The sequence below is a fragment of the Falco cherrug genome, chromosome 8, assembly GCF_023634085.1.
Source record: "Falco cherrug isolate bFalChe1 chromosome 8, bFalChe1.pri, whole genome shotgun sequence".
Lineage (NCBI taxonomy): Eukaryota > Metazoa > Chordata > Aves > Falconiformes > Falconidae > Falco > Falco cherrug.
In genome coordinates, this window is record NC_073704.1 from 51,734,207 (window position 1) to 51,752,424 (window position 18,218).

The 18,218-nt window shown below is 39.3% G+C and overlaps 1 protein-coding gene across 4 annotated transcripts in view; it reads right to left on the reverse strand.

Annotated features, from left to right (window-relative positions):
• Nucleotides 1–16,430, reverse strand: part of GABRA1 (gamma-aminobutyric acid type A receptor subunit alpha1) — a 44,028-nt gene extending 27,598 nt beyond the window's left edge. Inside the window, exons 1-3 of one of the 4 annotated variants that reach the window (XM_005446660.3) lie at nucleotides 16,268–16,430; nucleotides 13,632–13,719; nucleotides 9,718–9,830 (exon numbers count right to left, since the gene is read on the reverse strand). In XM_005446660.3, coding sequence (XP_005446717.2) covers nucleotides 9,718–9,830; nucleotides 13,632–13,719; nucleotides 16,268–16,325 — 259 coding nt within the window. In that variant the 5' untranslated portion in view covers nucleotides 16,326–16,430. The other 3 variants (XM_055719170.1, XM_027815944.2, XM_027815945.2) reach the window with 3 other exon arrangements.
• Between the last annotated feature and the right edge of the window lie 1,788 nt (nucleotides 16,431–18,218).

An 18,218-nucleotide genomic window follows, 5' to 3' on the forward strand; every position in this document is an offset into this window, starting at 1 on the left:
CGCCCCAGTACAGCAGCCATAGTTCCACTGTTGTGTACAGCTTTTCACTCTGTGACTAATAAATCTTCTTGTTTGACAATATAAACAGTGCTGAAAGTTTTCCACCGTACTCAGGTCTCATTGAGTACTCAATGTTTCTGGGCAAGCTGAATGAAGGTCTCTAATAATTAACCCTGGGCTTATGAATTATGTATTTTGCATTGAGACATGGGAACATAGAAGAAAAAGAGACGGAGAGAGAGAGTACATTATGGTGTATAAAAGCATCAAGAGATTTTATTGGTGTGAGTTAGAAATGGCTGTGTTACCCTTAACTGCAATAAACAAAAAGGACTTCAAACTTTTCCAAATAAGCATCAGCTGAACTTTGCCTCCTAAAATTTTTGAATTTTGCGTAAAAGCTATAGTTTGCAAATGATGTAGGTTTCTTTTTAAATTGATATGGCCACTAACATTAGATTTCCCTTAAACTACCGTATCTGTTTTATAGGCCTCAATGATAGATTAGTATAAATAATAATCCAGAAATCTATAACATGTACATAACCCAGATTATATCTATATGCTATACCGTAAAGCTATACATCTTTGTGATTTCAAAGACGTAAATTTGCTCCATGGCACAATGTCCTTGGACACTTCAGAAGAATGTAATGATTTTAGTGGTCAGAAATGCTGAGCCTGAGACACCTAAAATGGTGCTGATCTCCAGAAAGAGCCAGACATCTGGCTTCTGCGGATCCACTGTTAAAAGTCATTTTGAGAAACATGTAAACTTAACCTCCCACTTCCTCTCCTTCCCCCCTACACACACGCACACGGTACCAGTCACTTCTGAACATATCAGTATTTTCTGGGCCACACATCACAAAATATTCACCCAAGATGGCATATAGCAAAACTACTCTGTTGATTTAAATATAGCTGCAGGGAGTAACACCACCTGGAGGCATAAATCCAAACAGTGCTGAGTGGAGCTAACCCCATCAGCTTTCAGAATTTACAGTGATGTAAGTGAATACATTTAGTATAGTGCTATACGAGCCAGCATGGGGGTTTTAGTAGAAATTTCAAATGTGGAAGGAGTGATAAGTTTCTTAAATAACTTTCAAAAAAGAAATAAATTGATAAATTTGAAATATTGAACGTAGTCCTAAAGAAAAGTGGCTAAAATATAAGCACATGTTTAGTAAGCAAAAGTCATGCAGTAGGCAAAAATTTTCATTAGACTAAGAAACATACATGTAGCTATCTATATAATGTTATTTAAATATCATAAAATACTGAAATTAAAAGACTAATTGAATACAACCCTCTGATTTCAAAAGACTTTGGGCTGTTTAAATATGATTTGCTCTATCTGACAAGCGAATTCTGACAGAAGTGAAATAAGGAATCAATCTTAAGTAACATACATTTCTGTATCTGATGCAAAACTTCTAATAAGAATCAGTGCTCTACAACACACATACAGGTTTTTCACTTTCACTCAAAAAAGTCTACAACTTCTAAATATATATAAATGTTTAATAGATATACAATAAAATGTCTCCTTTTGTGAGACAGCAATAATCAGGATGTAATATTAGATCTGCCTCTACTGTCATTCTAGTAATGCACTGAATGACACGTACTCTGTCAGCAAGTTAATGCAAAAATTAGGTGGTAGAAAAAGTAATCTCCAGGACTCATTAAGAAAGTTGAAGGATGAAATTTCCAATGTATTATTCATAATCACAGGAAGTAAAATACTGTGCTATGGCTGAATTGTCTAATAATATTCTTTTCATTCTTTGTATCTGCAACTGAGACGTGTGGGAACTGCAGTGACTATTGACAAAAGCACTGGATAGGTGAAATTTCCTCCTTGGCTGTCCAGTGAAATTAATGTTTGACCTTATCATAGTTTACAAGCTTTTCAACTGACTTAAAGAAATGTAATATTCTCTTGACATCTAATTGGCTCTGGACTTAAAAATGTTCAGAGTGAAAATTTTATCTTCTATTACTGGAAGAAGCATATGGTTGTCCAGAAATTACTTGGCTTGGAAGTATTCTCTCCTTCTGCCCGTCACTTTCACAAAAGTCCAGGAGGCTGTGGTCTTGTATGAAACAGCTGGCAGAAAAAGCAGATGGAGATTTCACAAGGTCTGGTAAAACTTTGCTGAATAGATTCTTTAAGTCCCAGCTGCTGAATCACCTTTTCTCAAGTCTGAGAAACTAATATCATCATGAAACCTATTAGCCTTTTACATATTGAAAAGTGAAACTTAAATGACTCTTAAAGATCTTTCATCCTGACTTCCCATCTCTCCATCTCCTTTCAACTGAGGCAATTCCACTGGTGTGGTTAGGAGATAGAAGATGCTAGAAGCTCTTCAGGCACAAGGTGTTCATACCTTAATGGTATCAACTCAGAGCCCCAGCTCTGAGTGAGCCTGTCTTTCGTAAAATACAGCTGATTTACCTTGCACAGGCACAGAATATGCTCTTTGAAGCAGCAGCGCATCACGTGGTGGTATCCTGAATTCTAGTTTTGGGAGACAGGGTCATAGTAGAGAGGTTTGAGGCTTAAGGAAATCTCTTTGAGGACATAAAATGGAAACTAAAGGCTTTGGCAGTAAGATGGAAGATTTCCAAGGGAGTGGAAAAATGAGTGATGCCTTTCATTTCTATATAACATTGAACATAATTTAAGTGGCATGTAAATCGTAAGTAACAATAGAAAATTCAGATTGTGCACTCACAAAAGATTGTGTTATCTTTATACTGATTACACTTTTGCAGAGCATCTAATCCCAGGTTTCTTCAAATCCACATAAACCCACCGTGTACACCTTCAAATGATTTCTTTTTTCTTTGATATGTACTGAATTTTCAAGAGCAATGAAAAAGTGTGCATGAACACAGAAAAAGATTAGCCCCTCCAAAGCCATATGGAAGTTTTGAAATTTTTATTTACTGTTTTACTAATTAGATGATTCAGCTGTGCTTTGTTAAGAGCTTCAGAAGTTGTGAGTCACTCCTGCACAGGACATGTGTTTACTCATACAGTTGGGATATATATTTAGAATCAAGGTTAACCACGTTCAGTCTGCAGCTTGATTACCATGGGAAGGCTTAAACTGTGCTTCAAACGCTCAGAATGCATTTTCCAGTAACCTCAGATCCTAGGCTATATTCAAAACCTTCACAATATCCTTAAGAACTAGAGAAAATTCTAAGTCGTCGAACAAAACAAGCTCAGGTCTGGAGCTGACTGGCCTGCTGAGGATAAATTCAGCAGTTGTAGAGATGTTGACCATGTCTCTTGACTACAACATCTATCTCATGAACCAGGACTAAAGAATATAGGGATACCTGTAGAACGTGTAACAATTCCAGTTACCCAAGGAAATTATTAATGATTTACTAGTTTCACTTTCAGGCAACCACAGGGTTTGAGTAGTTACTGATCAGCTAAATAGCAACTGAGTAACACACCTAGGTGCTCTGAAACAGCCTCAGGCAGCTGCTCCACATACAGCTATGAAAGCACCAGTCAACGTCAACTACTGTAATTTTACTGTTTACAACCACTGCGTTTTGCTAATGATGCTAGACTAACATAAACTCTCAAAATTAATAACAATAAATATTTTGATTTAAACTCCCAGGGAGCTCATTATTGCTAGAATTGTGATTGGATTACAAATTGAGAACAAAATAAGAAATACAGATTTATTTAAACAGCAGGAAATAAGCCTATTTATCATAGGGAACTACACATTAACTATTTCCCTTTCTGACCTGCTGGTATTTGAGCACAAGGCTTATTTGAATTGCATATTTTGGTAGTTCAAGTTCTCTCTCTTTTTTTTTTTTTTTTTTTTTTTGTTAGTAATGCACTTGTTCCTCCTCCATCTGTCGTGTGTGCTGTAATTATTAAAGTGGAGAAGACTTTTCCTATGGTTATGAATGAAAGGAATTTAGATGCATGTATAAGGTACACTATTATTACTGAAAAAAGTAATGTAGACTAATCACCCTGGTTGCATCCTATGAAGTATTTTGATTGAATAACCACAACAAATAACACTCAGAAGAACTTTGCACTGCTGCTTTTGTAGAAGTGCTAACCAAAAGGGAGAACAGCGAGCTGTCCTGTGATTACCCAGCTGTGGGCTGTGCTGCTATGAAGGGTTTACCGAGAGCTGTGCAGTGTCACGGCGGTGCTCCACCCGCCAATTAACAGCTCAAAGCTGCTCATATCCTCCCTACCTCCCTACTGTTCTATGAAATCAAATTTCCTAGGGTCTGCTATGGCTTTTTACAGTTGTCTTTACATCAGTGTGGTGCCTACAGAGTGGAAAAAAGACCAAAATCAGCCCTTTCAGTTTTTATAAAGTATAGTATAGTGTATAGTTAAGAATAAGTATATAAGTTAAAAATAGTATATATGCTTTATTTACAGAATTATGTGTAGGACTCTCTTCATTTATAGTAGAAACACTTAACTAATTCTTTATTATACATACAGACCAAGCCCATGTTTTCCCTAAACTTTGTTAGCTCAGATATGAGTTCACATCCAACAATTTCCATTGGGACGTCAATCACCAAGAGGTTAGTTTATCATATATTTATAGATAATGTTCTCATAAACCTGAATTTTAAAAGCTAATTAACATAATACTGTCAGGTTTATTTTCCGTCACTTTTAAGATAAGCACTCTGTGGAAGTAATGAATCGCCTGAGATGGACCGACATTCCACTTAAGGACAGTCATACTCAATTTTCATAAACATCACACAGAGGAGATCAACAAATAGCTTTTACTGATAGCATAAAACAAGTATAATTCTGTTCAATACTGAAAATGTTGATAATCTGCTTGGGATGATCTAATGGGCATTCAACCCAACTATAAAAGCAAATGTCATTTAGGAAGATAATCAATAATCTAACCTACTCTTATTCTTCTTAGTTCTGTATAAACAACCTTTCTACTACAAAATCACTTTTAAAGGGATAAACCACATGTACAATTATTCTGAGTTAAAAAGCCACAGACCACATGGTATCATTTAGTTATAAAGAGGGGATGTGTGCACTGCAAAGGTGACAGTCTTAAAAAATTGGTAGCTGTACCTGATTTCATGTTAATGAATCTCAGCATCAAGTACAACCAACCTGCCCTGTGCACAGCCACCCTCCCTCCACTGTGGTATTCCACATCTGCATTGCTGGCATCCCAGGGTTCATCTCTATTCCCCCCATGAAGCCAACCCAGAACAAAAGGCAATGGCATATCCATTTATCTGAGGAACTTATTTTTTCCATCATTTCATCATTTTTTGTTGTTTTTCAATTCTTTTAAACTCCCGCTCTAAATATAGTTGCTTATGAGGAGAGGTCACCAAACACTGAGGTGAATTTTCCTCCTTATTTGACTCCTTCCTAGCTCTGTCCGAGTCTTTATTTTGTTTGGGATTGTATGTTTAAAAAGGGAAGAGCATCTTTATTATTTAGCCTGGTTTTGATCACCTCAGGTTTTAGGATCCAGATAGTTCCCATAGAAAATCATGCTATGTCCTAAATAACTTCACTGTTTATTTTTTCCCTTAATGTCTAACATGATTTCCTCTTTTTTCAGCTTCAATATGTTACTCTCTGCAATTCCTCCTCCCTGCTTTTTGTAAATTATTATCCTCTTATACAGTTAATAGGTGTCCTCTAGTGTGATTCAGAATGTTTTTACATTCATTTTGAAAGTTCTATTTTCCAGGCATAAATAATGTAATGTAAATGTAGTTATTTGTCCATCTTTATGGATGGGTACAACAGATGCTCTTTCCTAGCAATGTCTGACTAAGTCACTATGCCCCCATATGAAGGAGGCAAACATCCAAATAACATAATTTATATCAACAATTATTGATAAGAGGTGTAAATGTGCCAATGCATAACATAGCGCTGCGTGTTTCTTTCAAAGAAAAATCAGATTCATTTTAGCCACAATGCCATTTTAAAAATAATGAACATATTCAATCACTATAATTTTTCCCTGTGGGTCACCTTCTCTCGTTTTTTATATTCCTGTTAATGAGAAATAATTCCTTCTTTGTTTAACGGCAAAATGCTTGGAGCTGCTCAGTTAATTTCAGATATGGCCTTACTGGGTTATCTGACAAATAATGGTTTTCATTCCCATACTCTTTTATGGAGCATGTGTGTTTTTTAGTTTTCCTTTTGAAGTGATACCTCAAAAGAACATCTGAAAAAAGGAAAGGGAACACTTAGTATTAATCTAGCACTGATTGCATGCATGCTGAAAGAGTAATTCAAAATTCAGCACCTTGAAATTTTTCATTATCTTAATGCTCCACCTTTTAACCTGGCTTTCCAATAAATTTATAGTATAGGACCAACAGTGTTTCTTTGTAATGAGATCTCGCCAGGAGCTAGTTCCTGGCTTCATGGTGCCTTGTCTGCCTCACGAGGGTATTTCTACACCAAACAGTGAAACTGTTCACCACACTAATAGGAAGTTTGCAAATTTGGGATAGAGAAATATCATCACTTCTACTTCGCAAAGGAGGAGAATACTCCTGTGAGTAGAGCAAGATCAAGATCAAACCCCTTTCAAAATTGATTACAAATTTTCACTAAACATACCACTTTGTCACTGAATTCTTCACGCATACAAACAAACATGAGGGAGGAGAAACAAATAAACTGACTGAAGAAAATCTACCATCTACCTTTTCTTCCATAGGTGAGAAAGAGAGAAACTAGTTCTCTTTTCTATTTCTGTTCAAGCATAGAATTCTGTTTTCTGTAGGTGTATATATTTGAAAAACTGCATTACAGAAGGAGAGGTCGTACAGGGATAAGCCGAGACTTTTCCACAACATGCCCCTTTATGTAGAGGAAAGTAACTGTACATGCAATGTTTTACTTCATCTGCAGTTTCTCAGAAGGCGTAGAAAGAACAGGATAGAAAATTGTGGATAATTGGAAGAGTGCTATAACATACTTGGTGGTACACAGATTTCTATTGTGCCTAACATCATAAAATTTTTCAACATATATATGTATGAGGGTCTGGTCTCTTAAATTCTGTGATAGCTACATAACTGCTAATATGGAATGAATCAGTTTTAGACCTAATTCTTTATTTCTAAAAATGCTGTTACATTAGTAGCTTTCTCAACTTTCTCTTTACAGTAGATGAAAATGATGTTCTGATTGAAATATTTAATAAGAAGTCATCACTGATATTGGGAAGAAAAATGAAACCATATACATTTTTAAATTTCCAGCAAAAGATTGTGCTATAATTGAAGGCTATTGACGTTCCAACTCCAAAACCCATGCTATATTTGATATATTGGTTTAGATTTCTCACTGTATCTGTTTACATGTGGAACATTTCAGAATACATTTCTCCATTATACCAAGTGTCTAAACCAAATGTGTCAGAACTGAGTCACCCTGAGTTTCTCAGCTCATATTTAGATACCTCAGCAAGAAGATTTTGTAAGGTGAATATCAAAATTCCTGAGCAAACCCTTTATTATATATTGGTATCAGAATTGAAAACATTGGCCTAGATGTTTGTCCCTAGTTTTTGAAATCTATAATTTATGTCTTCTGAATAAAGCATTATTCAACAGTCAAAGGATTAAAGCTAGTTCTTACTAGATTTGATTTTAAACATTAGTTTACTGACCACAATTTTATCAAATGTAGGATTTTTTTAAAAAGTCCTGGTACTCTTCATTCTAGTATTCAAAGCTGACAAATAGATAAATTATATTTACTCTGCTGAATTGACACTGTGAAACTGTAATGTACTAAGCAGCAGGGAAATTGTGATATTCAAGGTTCTCGGCTACAGGCAGAAACACGCAACACGGTTCAAAAAAAGGAGGGATGTAAAGATTATTTAAATTTCTCTTTAACCATTGGTTAGAGAAAATACTCCAACAGTGCTTTCCCTCCACCCCATGTTTCCTACCCTCCATTCATCCTTGCTTTTAACTGATAGTGATGTAAATGGCTATTAAGGTTTGTGAAGAGACTCCTTTCCTCCTCTAGAGGCAGTTCCATTAAACAGTCTTTCTGTCAGAAATAAATTTTAACTGGACTGGATGCTCCTTTCACGAGGTACACAGACCCGGTTTCCCAGCACACCCTTGCAGTCTGGCTTCAGAACATATATATATATACACATACGTAAGACTCTACATTGATGTGCTTAGTTCTCTAAATTGCAATCTGGAGAATGAGAGAAAGTCCTTTTGCATCTCTGTTTGCTCTTCTAGTAGCTGTTAAACAAATAATAATAGCTACAAAACTCATATAAGAAATCATTATATGCTCAGATTTTTCTTGTAGACATGTACCAGACTCTACACAGTTTACAGAGTTTCATTTATTTATTTCCCTCTCTGCTATGTTTATTTACTGTGATATAGTAGCTGACTGAACTGTACAGTTGCATTAATCAAAGAATAAGGAGCATTTATTTCTACACTAGTCCAAGGGTTTACAAGTAAGCAGGCAAAAGTACGGGTAGATAAAAGTAAAAAGTGATTCTTATTTTGTTCTGTATTATCTGAAATTGCACACAAAAATTTACAGACCAACCCATTTTTAAATGTGTTAATACTTTATAAACAGAATTTTATCTTTAACCGGTCCTTGAAGTTAGTGAAGTCAAACCATTGAAGAAGCTGGCTCAAAATTCAAGAACTGTTGTAAGATGGTAGCCTCAAACCGCAGAATAAGCTTACTTTTAATTACCTTCCATTTCATCCACAGGAGATGGCGTCAGAATTCTTAATGCAGTACCCTGTTCTTCCTATAATGCAGCTCCTCTGAGAGCTATTATATGAAAACAGGTTGAACTATACTTTGTGGGATGGGTTCCTTTGTTTCATTTTACCTGAACTGTCCAAAAGTAAAACCGAAACAAACAAAAAGTCATCTGAAAGAAGTAAACCCAACCTTCCCATGCACTGGAAAGAACAAATTTTGCTTGTAAGTTTAGAACTTTCATGTTTGGGAACAACGAGCTTTTAAGACCCAGATTTGGGATCATGTCACCGTAGAACAAATCTATGCATGGACACAGAGATGCTACTAAAGTCTAGGTTCTGTAACAATGTTTTCAGAAAGCTGTAATTGCTGTGTGATTTTGTACCCTTCTATGGATTCAGCACCAAAAACAGATGACAGACATTTTTACTAAGCTGTGAAGACAAAATGTCACAGAAACAAATCCTGACATACATAAGCAGAAAAAAAATATCTTATAAACTTCTCTAAGACTTTTATGACTAGGGTTGATTGATGCTTTTACTTTTAAAGCCAAATCCTCTTACGAAGAAAGTCATAGATAGATGTACTGCTTAGGCCTGATTCATAAACTCGTCATTTGTCAGGTCACAGGTCATATTTTATTGTCTTTTGTTCTTCATATATTCAAAGTTTTAATATTTATCCAGATATCTTCTTGAATTGTGAACTATTTTCTTCTTCTTTTGGATATAAGCGTGAGAAAACTGAGTATGTGAATGACAGAGAAAACATGGCATTTTTTGAAAAAATGGTATTACATATCAGCATTATTTTACGTGTATATATAAATAGAATTAAAACAAGTATATAATGAAAAAAATAACTTTGTTTTAACTGCGTGCAACCTTGAAAATTATAATACAACACACCTCCCAGTCCTGGTCTCAAGCGGTTATCATAACCATCCAGCAGACGATCCAATATTCTGGTAAATACTGTGGTGTTGTCTTTAAGTTCATCTTGTGACGAGGTTTGTCCGTAGCTGAAATACAGAACAGTTAAACTGAAAAAACAGTAATTCACCAATAACCTTACAAAATAGTAATTCCCAAGCCTGTTTAATCTTGCTTATACTGGTTTATGGTCACAAAATTTCCTCCATAAAACAAAACTGTAGTGCTTTATAGAGTTCTTTCACTTAAATATTTTCTTCTTAATTTGTATATTTTTTTGTAAAACTGTAGAAAATCAGTGCCTTTCTATAAATGGTGAGCAAATAGAAAATCAGTTCCTTAATGTTTATCTCATTATTCATTAATGGTTATAATGCTCTAACACATGTGTTCCTCAGGAAAAGGCTCATTTGTCAGCAAAAGATAATGTCTTTAATTCATAATAGTTATAAAGGGGTTGCATACAAAGAAAGATACAACAATTTAGAACACTGACACTTAAGTACTGAAAAGAAACGCTAAAATAAAGATAAAACAAAAAACGCAGAGTTGTCATCTTTATGAATATAGAAGTAAATCAAGTGAGTGAGAATTTTGTTTTATTTCCTCTTTTCCTTTAGCGATTAGATTTGGAGGAATACCTCCAACTTTTCCTTACAAATGTGTAACAAAACCATCTGTTGATGTAGAAATCTCTCATGTCTATAAAGCTTCACTTACAAATCCCTAATGTTTATCTCTAACTCAGCCAAAGGTTCTGAAATTTTGCTTGAACAAGGATAAAATTAAGCTCTTTGAACTCACCTACCAAAATCTTACTTCCATCAACACAAATCATAATGAAATCCTTAGGCTGTGCTTTCCGTCTGCTGTAGATGACATCAGAATCAATCTTTCTCTTAAATCTGAAACCTTTACCAAATACGCTGTCATAGATGATTCCCTTAATCACAGATTACAGTTGTCTTAAAGCCAAACCCAGTATCACTTTTTCCCTCTTTGCTGGGAAGACTTCCATTATAAACATGTGTAGTCATCATGACTAAAAGCAAAACCACTGCTTTCCAAAACATAATTTTGTCACCCAAATTGCTACTGAACTGGGTAAACAGTGAAGTGCCAAAAGCCTTTGTTAGGATCAAGTCTAGCCCCAAATGTGATTCTTCCATTGGGCAGCTCGTTCTCCACGCTGCTCCAGCGACACGTGGGTCTCTGCTCCGCCAGTTGCTCCTGCTCTAACCAGCAAAGAGCGTCTTGGGAGGAATATACTGTTACATGAAATGAGCTGGTTCTATTAAAATACCTACAAGATGATTTTCTGGAAGCTGCATCAGTCAAACATCCTTTGTGTATCCCACACATACATCCCACTTGTCTCAAACACAGAGAGGAGGAGGAAAGGTACCCTGAATATAGGTGCTCTGCAAATGCTGCCCGGTGAATTTGCAGTACAGGTTTGAATACGGAACACTACAAATTTCAGTGAGTTTCAGAACTGAGGCGCACAGTTTTACTCACTTTTGTTTTATTTCAATAGGATGTGACTTTGCAGAGAATGATTTTCAGGGGTTTCAGGGCATATAGATCACTGATTCTAATAAAGAAGACAAAATCTCTAACAGTTTTAAAAAATACTATGAATTTCCTGTAGCCATATCATATAACTTCACTGAATAAAAAAATTAGGTTGATTTATATTTATTTTTCATACCTAATGTTGAATTTTAAGTCACAGACGTTAGTATTTTTTTTCTTTTATGTTTCCTATATGTTACCAGCTAACAAGTTCTCCTGCTGTCTCCAGCGAGCATTATCTTTCAAAGGATCATTCCACTTACGCTTTGCGTGGAATTGCAACACAAGACTTTTCACTGGGTTAAATGTTACGTTAACACTCATTGTCAGTAAACAAGTTGCTGTACATACATATCTCAAGGATAGCAGAAGGTCATCAGGATTAAGGTGGCAAAAGGATATAAAAACACTTCAGAAATTTTTGTGCTCAATAAACGAGTATGTTTGCAGAAGAGGCGTCAGAAAGATGGACTAGTGGCAGTGCAGTCAGAAAGGATGCAATATAACACACCGCTTCCATTCTGGGTGTCGCATTTGTCAGCACCCTTACCTGTTCTTCCCACCATTTTATGGGAGGTAAAAAGCACCGTTAGGGCTGGGTTTAACCGACATGGTCACAACAGGAAGAATCTGCATGTTTGTGTATGTATGAAGCATACTGTAAGTCCAGAGGGATTGTGATTTTTCACTCAAAACACACCTATTAAAATAGTCCGAAAGCTGGTTTTTTATGACAAGAATAATGATATGGAAAGACTATGTCTTCCTGTACCACAGACATTTTCTCTAATTCATCAATTGTTTTTCATTATAAAGGATTAACAGCACTCCAGAAGAAAAGGCAAGGGAAATTACTATGACAAAATGGCTTTAGAAACAGATCTATTTCATGTAAGGTGTGTACATTTTGAGGAAAAAGGGACTATGCGATTGTGTTTTCATATTAAACCACAGTATAATAAAAAACTGTGCACTAACTCCATCTACAGGTCATTATAATAGTGACACACCATATAATTTTTAAACACTAGTCCAATGCATTTTAATTGTCACTTTAAGAATGCACATGCATACGTTATAGATATAATGAAGATATATGTGTGTATATATATACACACACATATATCTCTATAATAAACACATTTTCATAAAATTCTCTAGCTAGGCCAGATGAAGTATTTCATGAATACTTCAAATCTCACTTTTCTTAATATATTATCAAAATAAAGGTATTTCTTCTAAAATGTCATGTTTATTCAATACAGCAATTGTTACATGAATCATCCACTTTTATTCTTTTTTGGTTTGTTTTTTTTTTTGTGGAAATGCTTGTGCAGTTGAACCTTTGCACTTTGTCCACTCCACTCTATTTAAACTCTTCAGGGTAGCCAGAAAATAAGTTTATCTAGAGCTGCGAATGCATAAGGAGACACTGTGGAGATTAAGGCACAAACACATCTTTTAGGACCCGCTATTGACAATACAAAATTCCTACTGCTTTTTGGTCATTAGGTAACATTATTGACAGGACATTAGTATGTTTAAAATGCAGAAATATATCTATGAACCTTCTTAAACACCTTAACTGATTTTTGAATTGCAGTATACTGCAAACTGCTTTAGAGTCTTTAGTTAACCTACTCGTTGTTAAGTGAAGTGTTGTATGATCAGAAATTATTCTTAATACTAATGCAATTTTTAGATTGATTTTAACATGCGTTCCATAAAAATGCAGCGCAGCATGGCCTTTCAAACACAAGCTGTTATGGGGTTTGAGCTTACAAATCCTTCTTCATCCAAGCAGTCTCCCTTCACCAGGAAGATCTACTTCGGATTTGCAAAAACAGCTACTAAGTTAGGACACGTTCCTGACCAAAAGAAGTGAAAGTTTTGCTTCTGCTTGCAGGGATAATAAAGTTACTAAACAGCACTTAAATGAGACTAAAAAAACACTTCATTACACTTTTTTTTCCTCTGAAGAAACTTGTGTGTCTGAGTAGTCATTATATAAGAGCAGACAGGATTGCACAGGTGTTTAAGAGGTAGTTTAGTTTCAATTTGTTTCAGAAAGCTTTTGCTTTCTTTTTTTTCTTCACACTACTGAAAAAAAAAAAGACGTTATGCAAACAAATTGTAGATTTCTTTCAGACTTGCCTTGGTTACATTTAGCTGGGATTTGAACTGGGATTTGAACTGGGATTAACTTCCCCCAATACACTTAGTACTAGTACAGCCCATGCAGTATTTGTCTTATGCTGCTATATTAAATTAAAGGTTCTTAAAATACGTCGGTGCATTAAAAAATAACTCCCCACCTTCTTTCAGTCAAAGCATTCAGAAGGAGGCTCCAGGCCCAGAGGCAGTCACAAAGCACCAGGAGTCTCTTCATGGTGGGCTCTGAAACTAGAAGGAAAATAATCATCAACATCCCCTCCATTAAAACAGGTACCGTGGAAGAACATATCTGATTTTGGAAACTTTTGCAGAATAATTTGATGTCAGGCAATGACCTCACAATACTGTAGCTCATGTCATTCAGAATAAGGGAGCACGGCCTTGGCTGTTCTCCTATTTACCTTCTGCTTTCAGACACAGAGGCTTAGGGCAGAAATTTTTTGGCAGTAAGGGTGTATTCTTGTTTACATTATTCTTGAATTTTAAGAAAAGCAATTAAGAGTTAAAGCTGCTGTCCCCAAACTCTTTGGCAATTCTTACTCACTTTCCTCCTGTGTTGAAAATGTGACAGAGCACCTCCATAACATTTCCAGGTAACCCAGTGTAATTGCTTTTTGCTTGACTTGAACCAGCCCGAGCCCTTCCAAACCTCCTGGCAGGTGTCGGTGTGTGGTAGTGCGACTGAGGAGAGCGGTGCTTCCCTCGCAGCCACTGCTTTGCTTTGATGTGATGGAAGCAACTTTTATCTTCTACAGATATTACTATTCCCCTCTTCCCTGAAATATTAGCATCAGAGGAGCAAAATGATCCAATTCTGACTCTGTGATCTGCTGCTACACATGCACACTAGTATTTTTGTTGAGCTAAAGGGCACGATTCATAATCAAACCATGTGCTGACAACCTACACACCATCTCCTAAATCTCTACCAGTCTCTGATTGCTGCTAGGAAATGTTTTTGCATTAGCAGCCTTCTCTTCCTCTCCAAATGACTCCTGTCCTCTGCCCAGACTTCACTGAGTTACTCTCAGTTTACCTTTGAGTAAAAAGTAACACAACTCTGAAGGTTTCTTTGGCTTTCCAATAAGCCATAAAATACAAAGTTAGCTGGTATTTGTGGAATCGGTGTTCCAGATATAACTGATTGCCCAGGAGATGCTGCAGGTCCCTTTACGAATCTATATACTGTGCTGAAATCCAGTCGATTTTTAGTAGTCATTACATGAAATAAGGGCAACAAAATAGGAAGCCCATGTTTTCCCCCGATAGTGAATGGAAGTTTCTTAAAAATGCCTGAAAAAATGAAGCCCTGTACATGGAAATGTTGTTGTACCTTTAAATAAAGCTAGCCCCATTCACTGCACACTCCCAGGGACAATTTAAATCAATACAATATCATTACAAAGCGGTATGTAAGCAATGAGATATAATTAATGCGTTTATAGCCAAATGATCGGCAGATAAGGACTGAGCAGGGCTGAGCTAATCTGGCTGGGAGGAAGGAGCTGGATGTGGCAGGCAAGCGTGGAGAAAGATCTTCAGGGACAAGACTGCATCTGAACTTGCCCTGTGATCAGCCCCCTTCCAAAGGGAAAGGCAGCATCTGTGGCTTCAAAAATCGCCTTCTCCCGGTCCTGCCAACTTCTGCCTTTGCAAAAGGCTCCTCGGGAGAAAGAGCGGAAAGTGAATTATTCTGAACTATCTTGATCTGTTGAGCTCCACGCTCGCCCACCCCCCCCACCCCCCTCCCAACACCACCCCCCGCTTCAATAAACCCATACAGGCGCTATACATCCTGGAGAAGGAAAGTTTCTTGCAGCTGGAAAAAGCAAATGTTAGCCAAGACTTTCAAGGCGCGTTAAAGAGCAGCAGCCCCCAGCCCCCGGCCTCCCCCCGCCCGCAGCGCCCCGGACCCAGCTCTGCTCTCCCATCCAAAATGGGAGAGCGAGCCACGCTTCTGGGAGAATTTCAGCAGCGCCCACTGGAAAGGAAAGGGAAAAAAAAAAAGGCAACAAAAAAAAACCACCACCAAAAATTCACGGGGGTAAAAAGGGGCATTTTGATGCATTTTTGAGTCCCGCTGAGAGGTTTACCCACCTCTGGGGCGCAAATCGCGACTTGTTTTCCTCCCGGCATTTCAACTTTGTATTTCCCCCTCACCCTGGGAAAGCCACCCCTCCCACCGCCTCCCTCGGAATAAAGAAAAAAAAAAAAGAAAAAAAAAGAAAAAAAAAAAGAAAAAAAAAGAAAAAAAAAAAAAGAAACCCCCCCAAATAAAATAATAAATTGAAAAAAAAAACACCAAAACCACCTTTTCCAAGCGACCGGTGAAAATCAGTCCAGGCTAAAAAATAAATAAATAAGATAAATTGCGATGCCCATCGATCGCTGCGGATTTTCAAGCTGGAGGGATAGGGAAAAAATCACACCGCCCGGCGGTACCTGCGGAGAGGGGCGAGGAGCCGCCTGCGCGCCTGGACGCGGTGCCGCCGCCGGCAGCGCCCAGGGGTGCGGGTGTCGGGGTGCGGTGTCGGGGTGCGGGTTTGCGAGCGAGCGGCCGCCCTTACCGGGAGCCCCTCGGGCACGGTCCGCGGCGCCGCTGCCCGGCTCTGCCCGCCCGCCCGCGCGGCGCGGAGGCTGCGCGGCTCCGGCTCCGCCGCTCACTCCGCCTCGGCCATCGCCGGCGCCGCCGCTGCTTCGCTCCTCTGGGCTCGGCACCCAGATTTCTCTTCCCAATATTCCGACCGCCGCTATACAACAAAAGCTTGCTCTTTACCAAGACAGTAGTAATACGTCCCAGGGTAAACCGGATGTGAAATAGGCTGTGACTTCATGCCAGAGAGATTTTATTTTAGAAAGGAAGGTGGTACCAAGCTCTCATCTAGAGACCAATCCGCCCATTTTTTATATGCAGCACAATTTAACTTCCAGTGCTCTCGCCCTAATCCCTTTCTCTCTGGCTGCAGCCTCAAATCCTTCTACAATCTGCAGCATTATTGTTGTTTGGGGGGAGGCTGCCCGCCCGGGGGGATGCTGCCCTGGGAACCTTTGGGCACCTGCGGTTTACAAACCAGTCTGGTCTAAGGGGTCCTACATTAAAAATATCACCGCCCTGCGTTAGCCTTCAACCTTTGATCAAATATTTAATCGCGGCTTAAATATGAATGAAGGCTAGCTGGAAATGTAGAGGATGCAGCACTACGCGTGTGTGTCTATAGACTGTATGCACCTATAGCGACCGGGCGGTAGCCTATAGACGTGGCCAGACGGGGCCAGGGATGCTGTGCAACCCTAATTCCAGCCAGGTAACGCGCATTTTGGGCGAGACCGGTAGAAAACCGGCTACGGGACCCGGTGGCTCTCCCACACTTTCACACGCCTTTTCTCACGGGTGGGTGCCCGGGGCGGCCCCGGGGCGCTGCCAGGGGCTGCGCTGGGGGGCTCGCAGCCCCCTGCCCGCTCTCCCAAGGCCCGCCGGTGGGGCAGCGGCGGCCCGGCCCCGCCACCGAACAGCCCCGGCCCCGGCACCGGGACAGCCCTGGCCCCGCTCGGGTCCTGCCCGCGACGGGAGCGGCGCGGCCGGCTGCCCCCCGGGACACGCGTGGTGGCCCGGCCCCGGCCCACCTGTGGTCAGCGAGGGGCACGGAGCCGCTGGGAGCCAAGGGCAGCGTCACCCTCAGCCAGCGGCCGTCCCTCCGCAGGTGGGAGCGCAGCGGGCGGGACTCTGCGGACGAGCAGGAGAAAGTTGGAGCTCCAGGTGCGAGGGGCGCCGGGCACGTCCCGCAGCCGCTCACCTGCCCCCAGCCGGTTACCGTGGCTTTAGCTCAGGGCACCTGGCATCAGCTCCAAGCCTCCCGCAGAAATGCCAGGCGCTGCCAGCTGCCACGAGCGCAGCGTGGTCAGCTGCCTTCGCTCTGTTTGGTGTAAAGATAAAATGAACCCCTCTGACCACGTATCTGTTACCTACACAGCACCACCGGCGGCCGTGGGGTGGGGAAAAGCCTTCTGTCCTGTGCACCTACTGGATTTCAAATACTGTCTACTTTTCCCTCTCCCCTTCTCAATGCCATCGCCGATCCAGTTTCTGTTCCCTCCTACGATGCTGCTCCAAGGGAGGTCAAACTCCATATATTTTGTCAGAGAGAACCTGAATCAGTATCCTATGTTACAGTCAAACTATCTGTTGCAAGCTTTATCCAGATTTTTAAATCCAATATTGCCCATTCTACACATCCTCACAAAGGACATGATCTGTTTGTAACAACACGAGAAGGATTTGATGCGACCCAAGAAACCAATGACATTCATAGCTGAGGCTGGCAGTAACTTCCAAGGTGGCAGTCATTTTGGATAAGTGCCTGACTTACAACAGTCCAAACACTGCAATGATTTCCCTAAGTACAAGGGGAAATAGAAGTTTTGTTTATCCGAGTCCCCTAGTGCACCAAGTTCACCCGGTCATTATGATCAGCATTAAATAGCCACAGGTTATTTTAAAGACTTGCAATGAACTTTTTTCCTGACATTTCCGAGGTAGTTTGTCTCATTTTGATTCAGGGTTGTTAGCAGCGTGCAGAAAAGTAGGGAACAGAAAAACCTACTGACCTCCCAAGGAAATTACAACTAGTGACTTTTCAAATCACTAGTGCATGAATGCACTCTTTGGAGGTAGAGGTATTTCCCAAATATGCAATGTTTTCACCTTCATTTGCCTTTAGCTAACATAA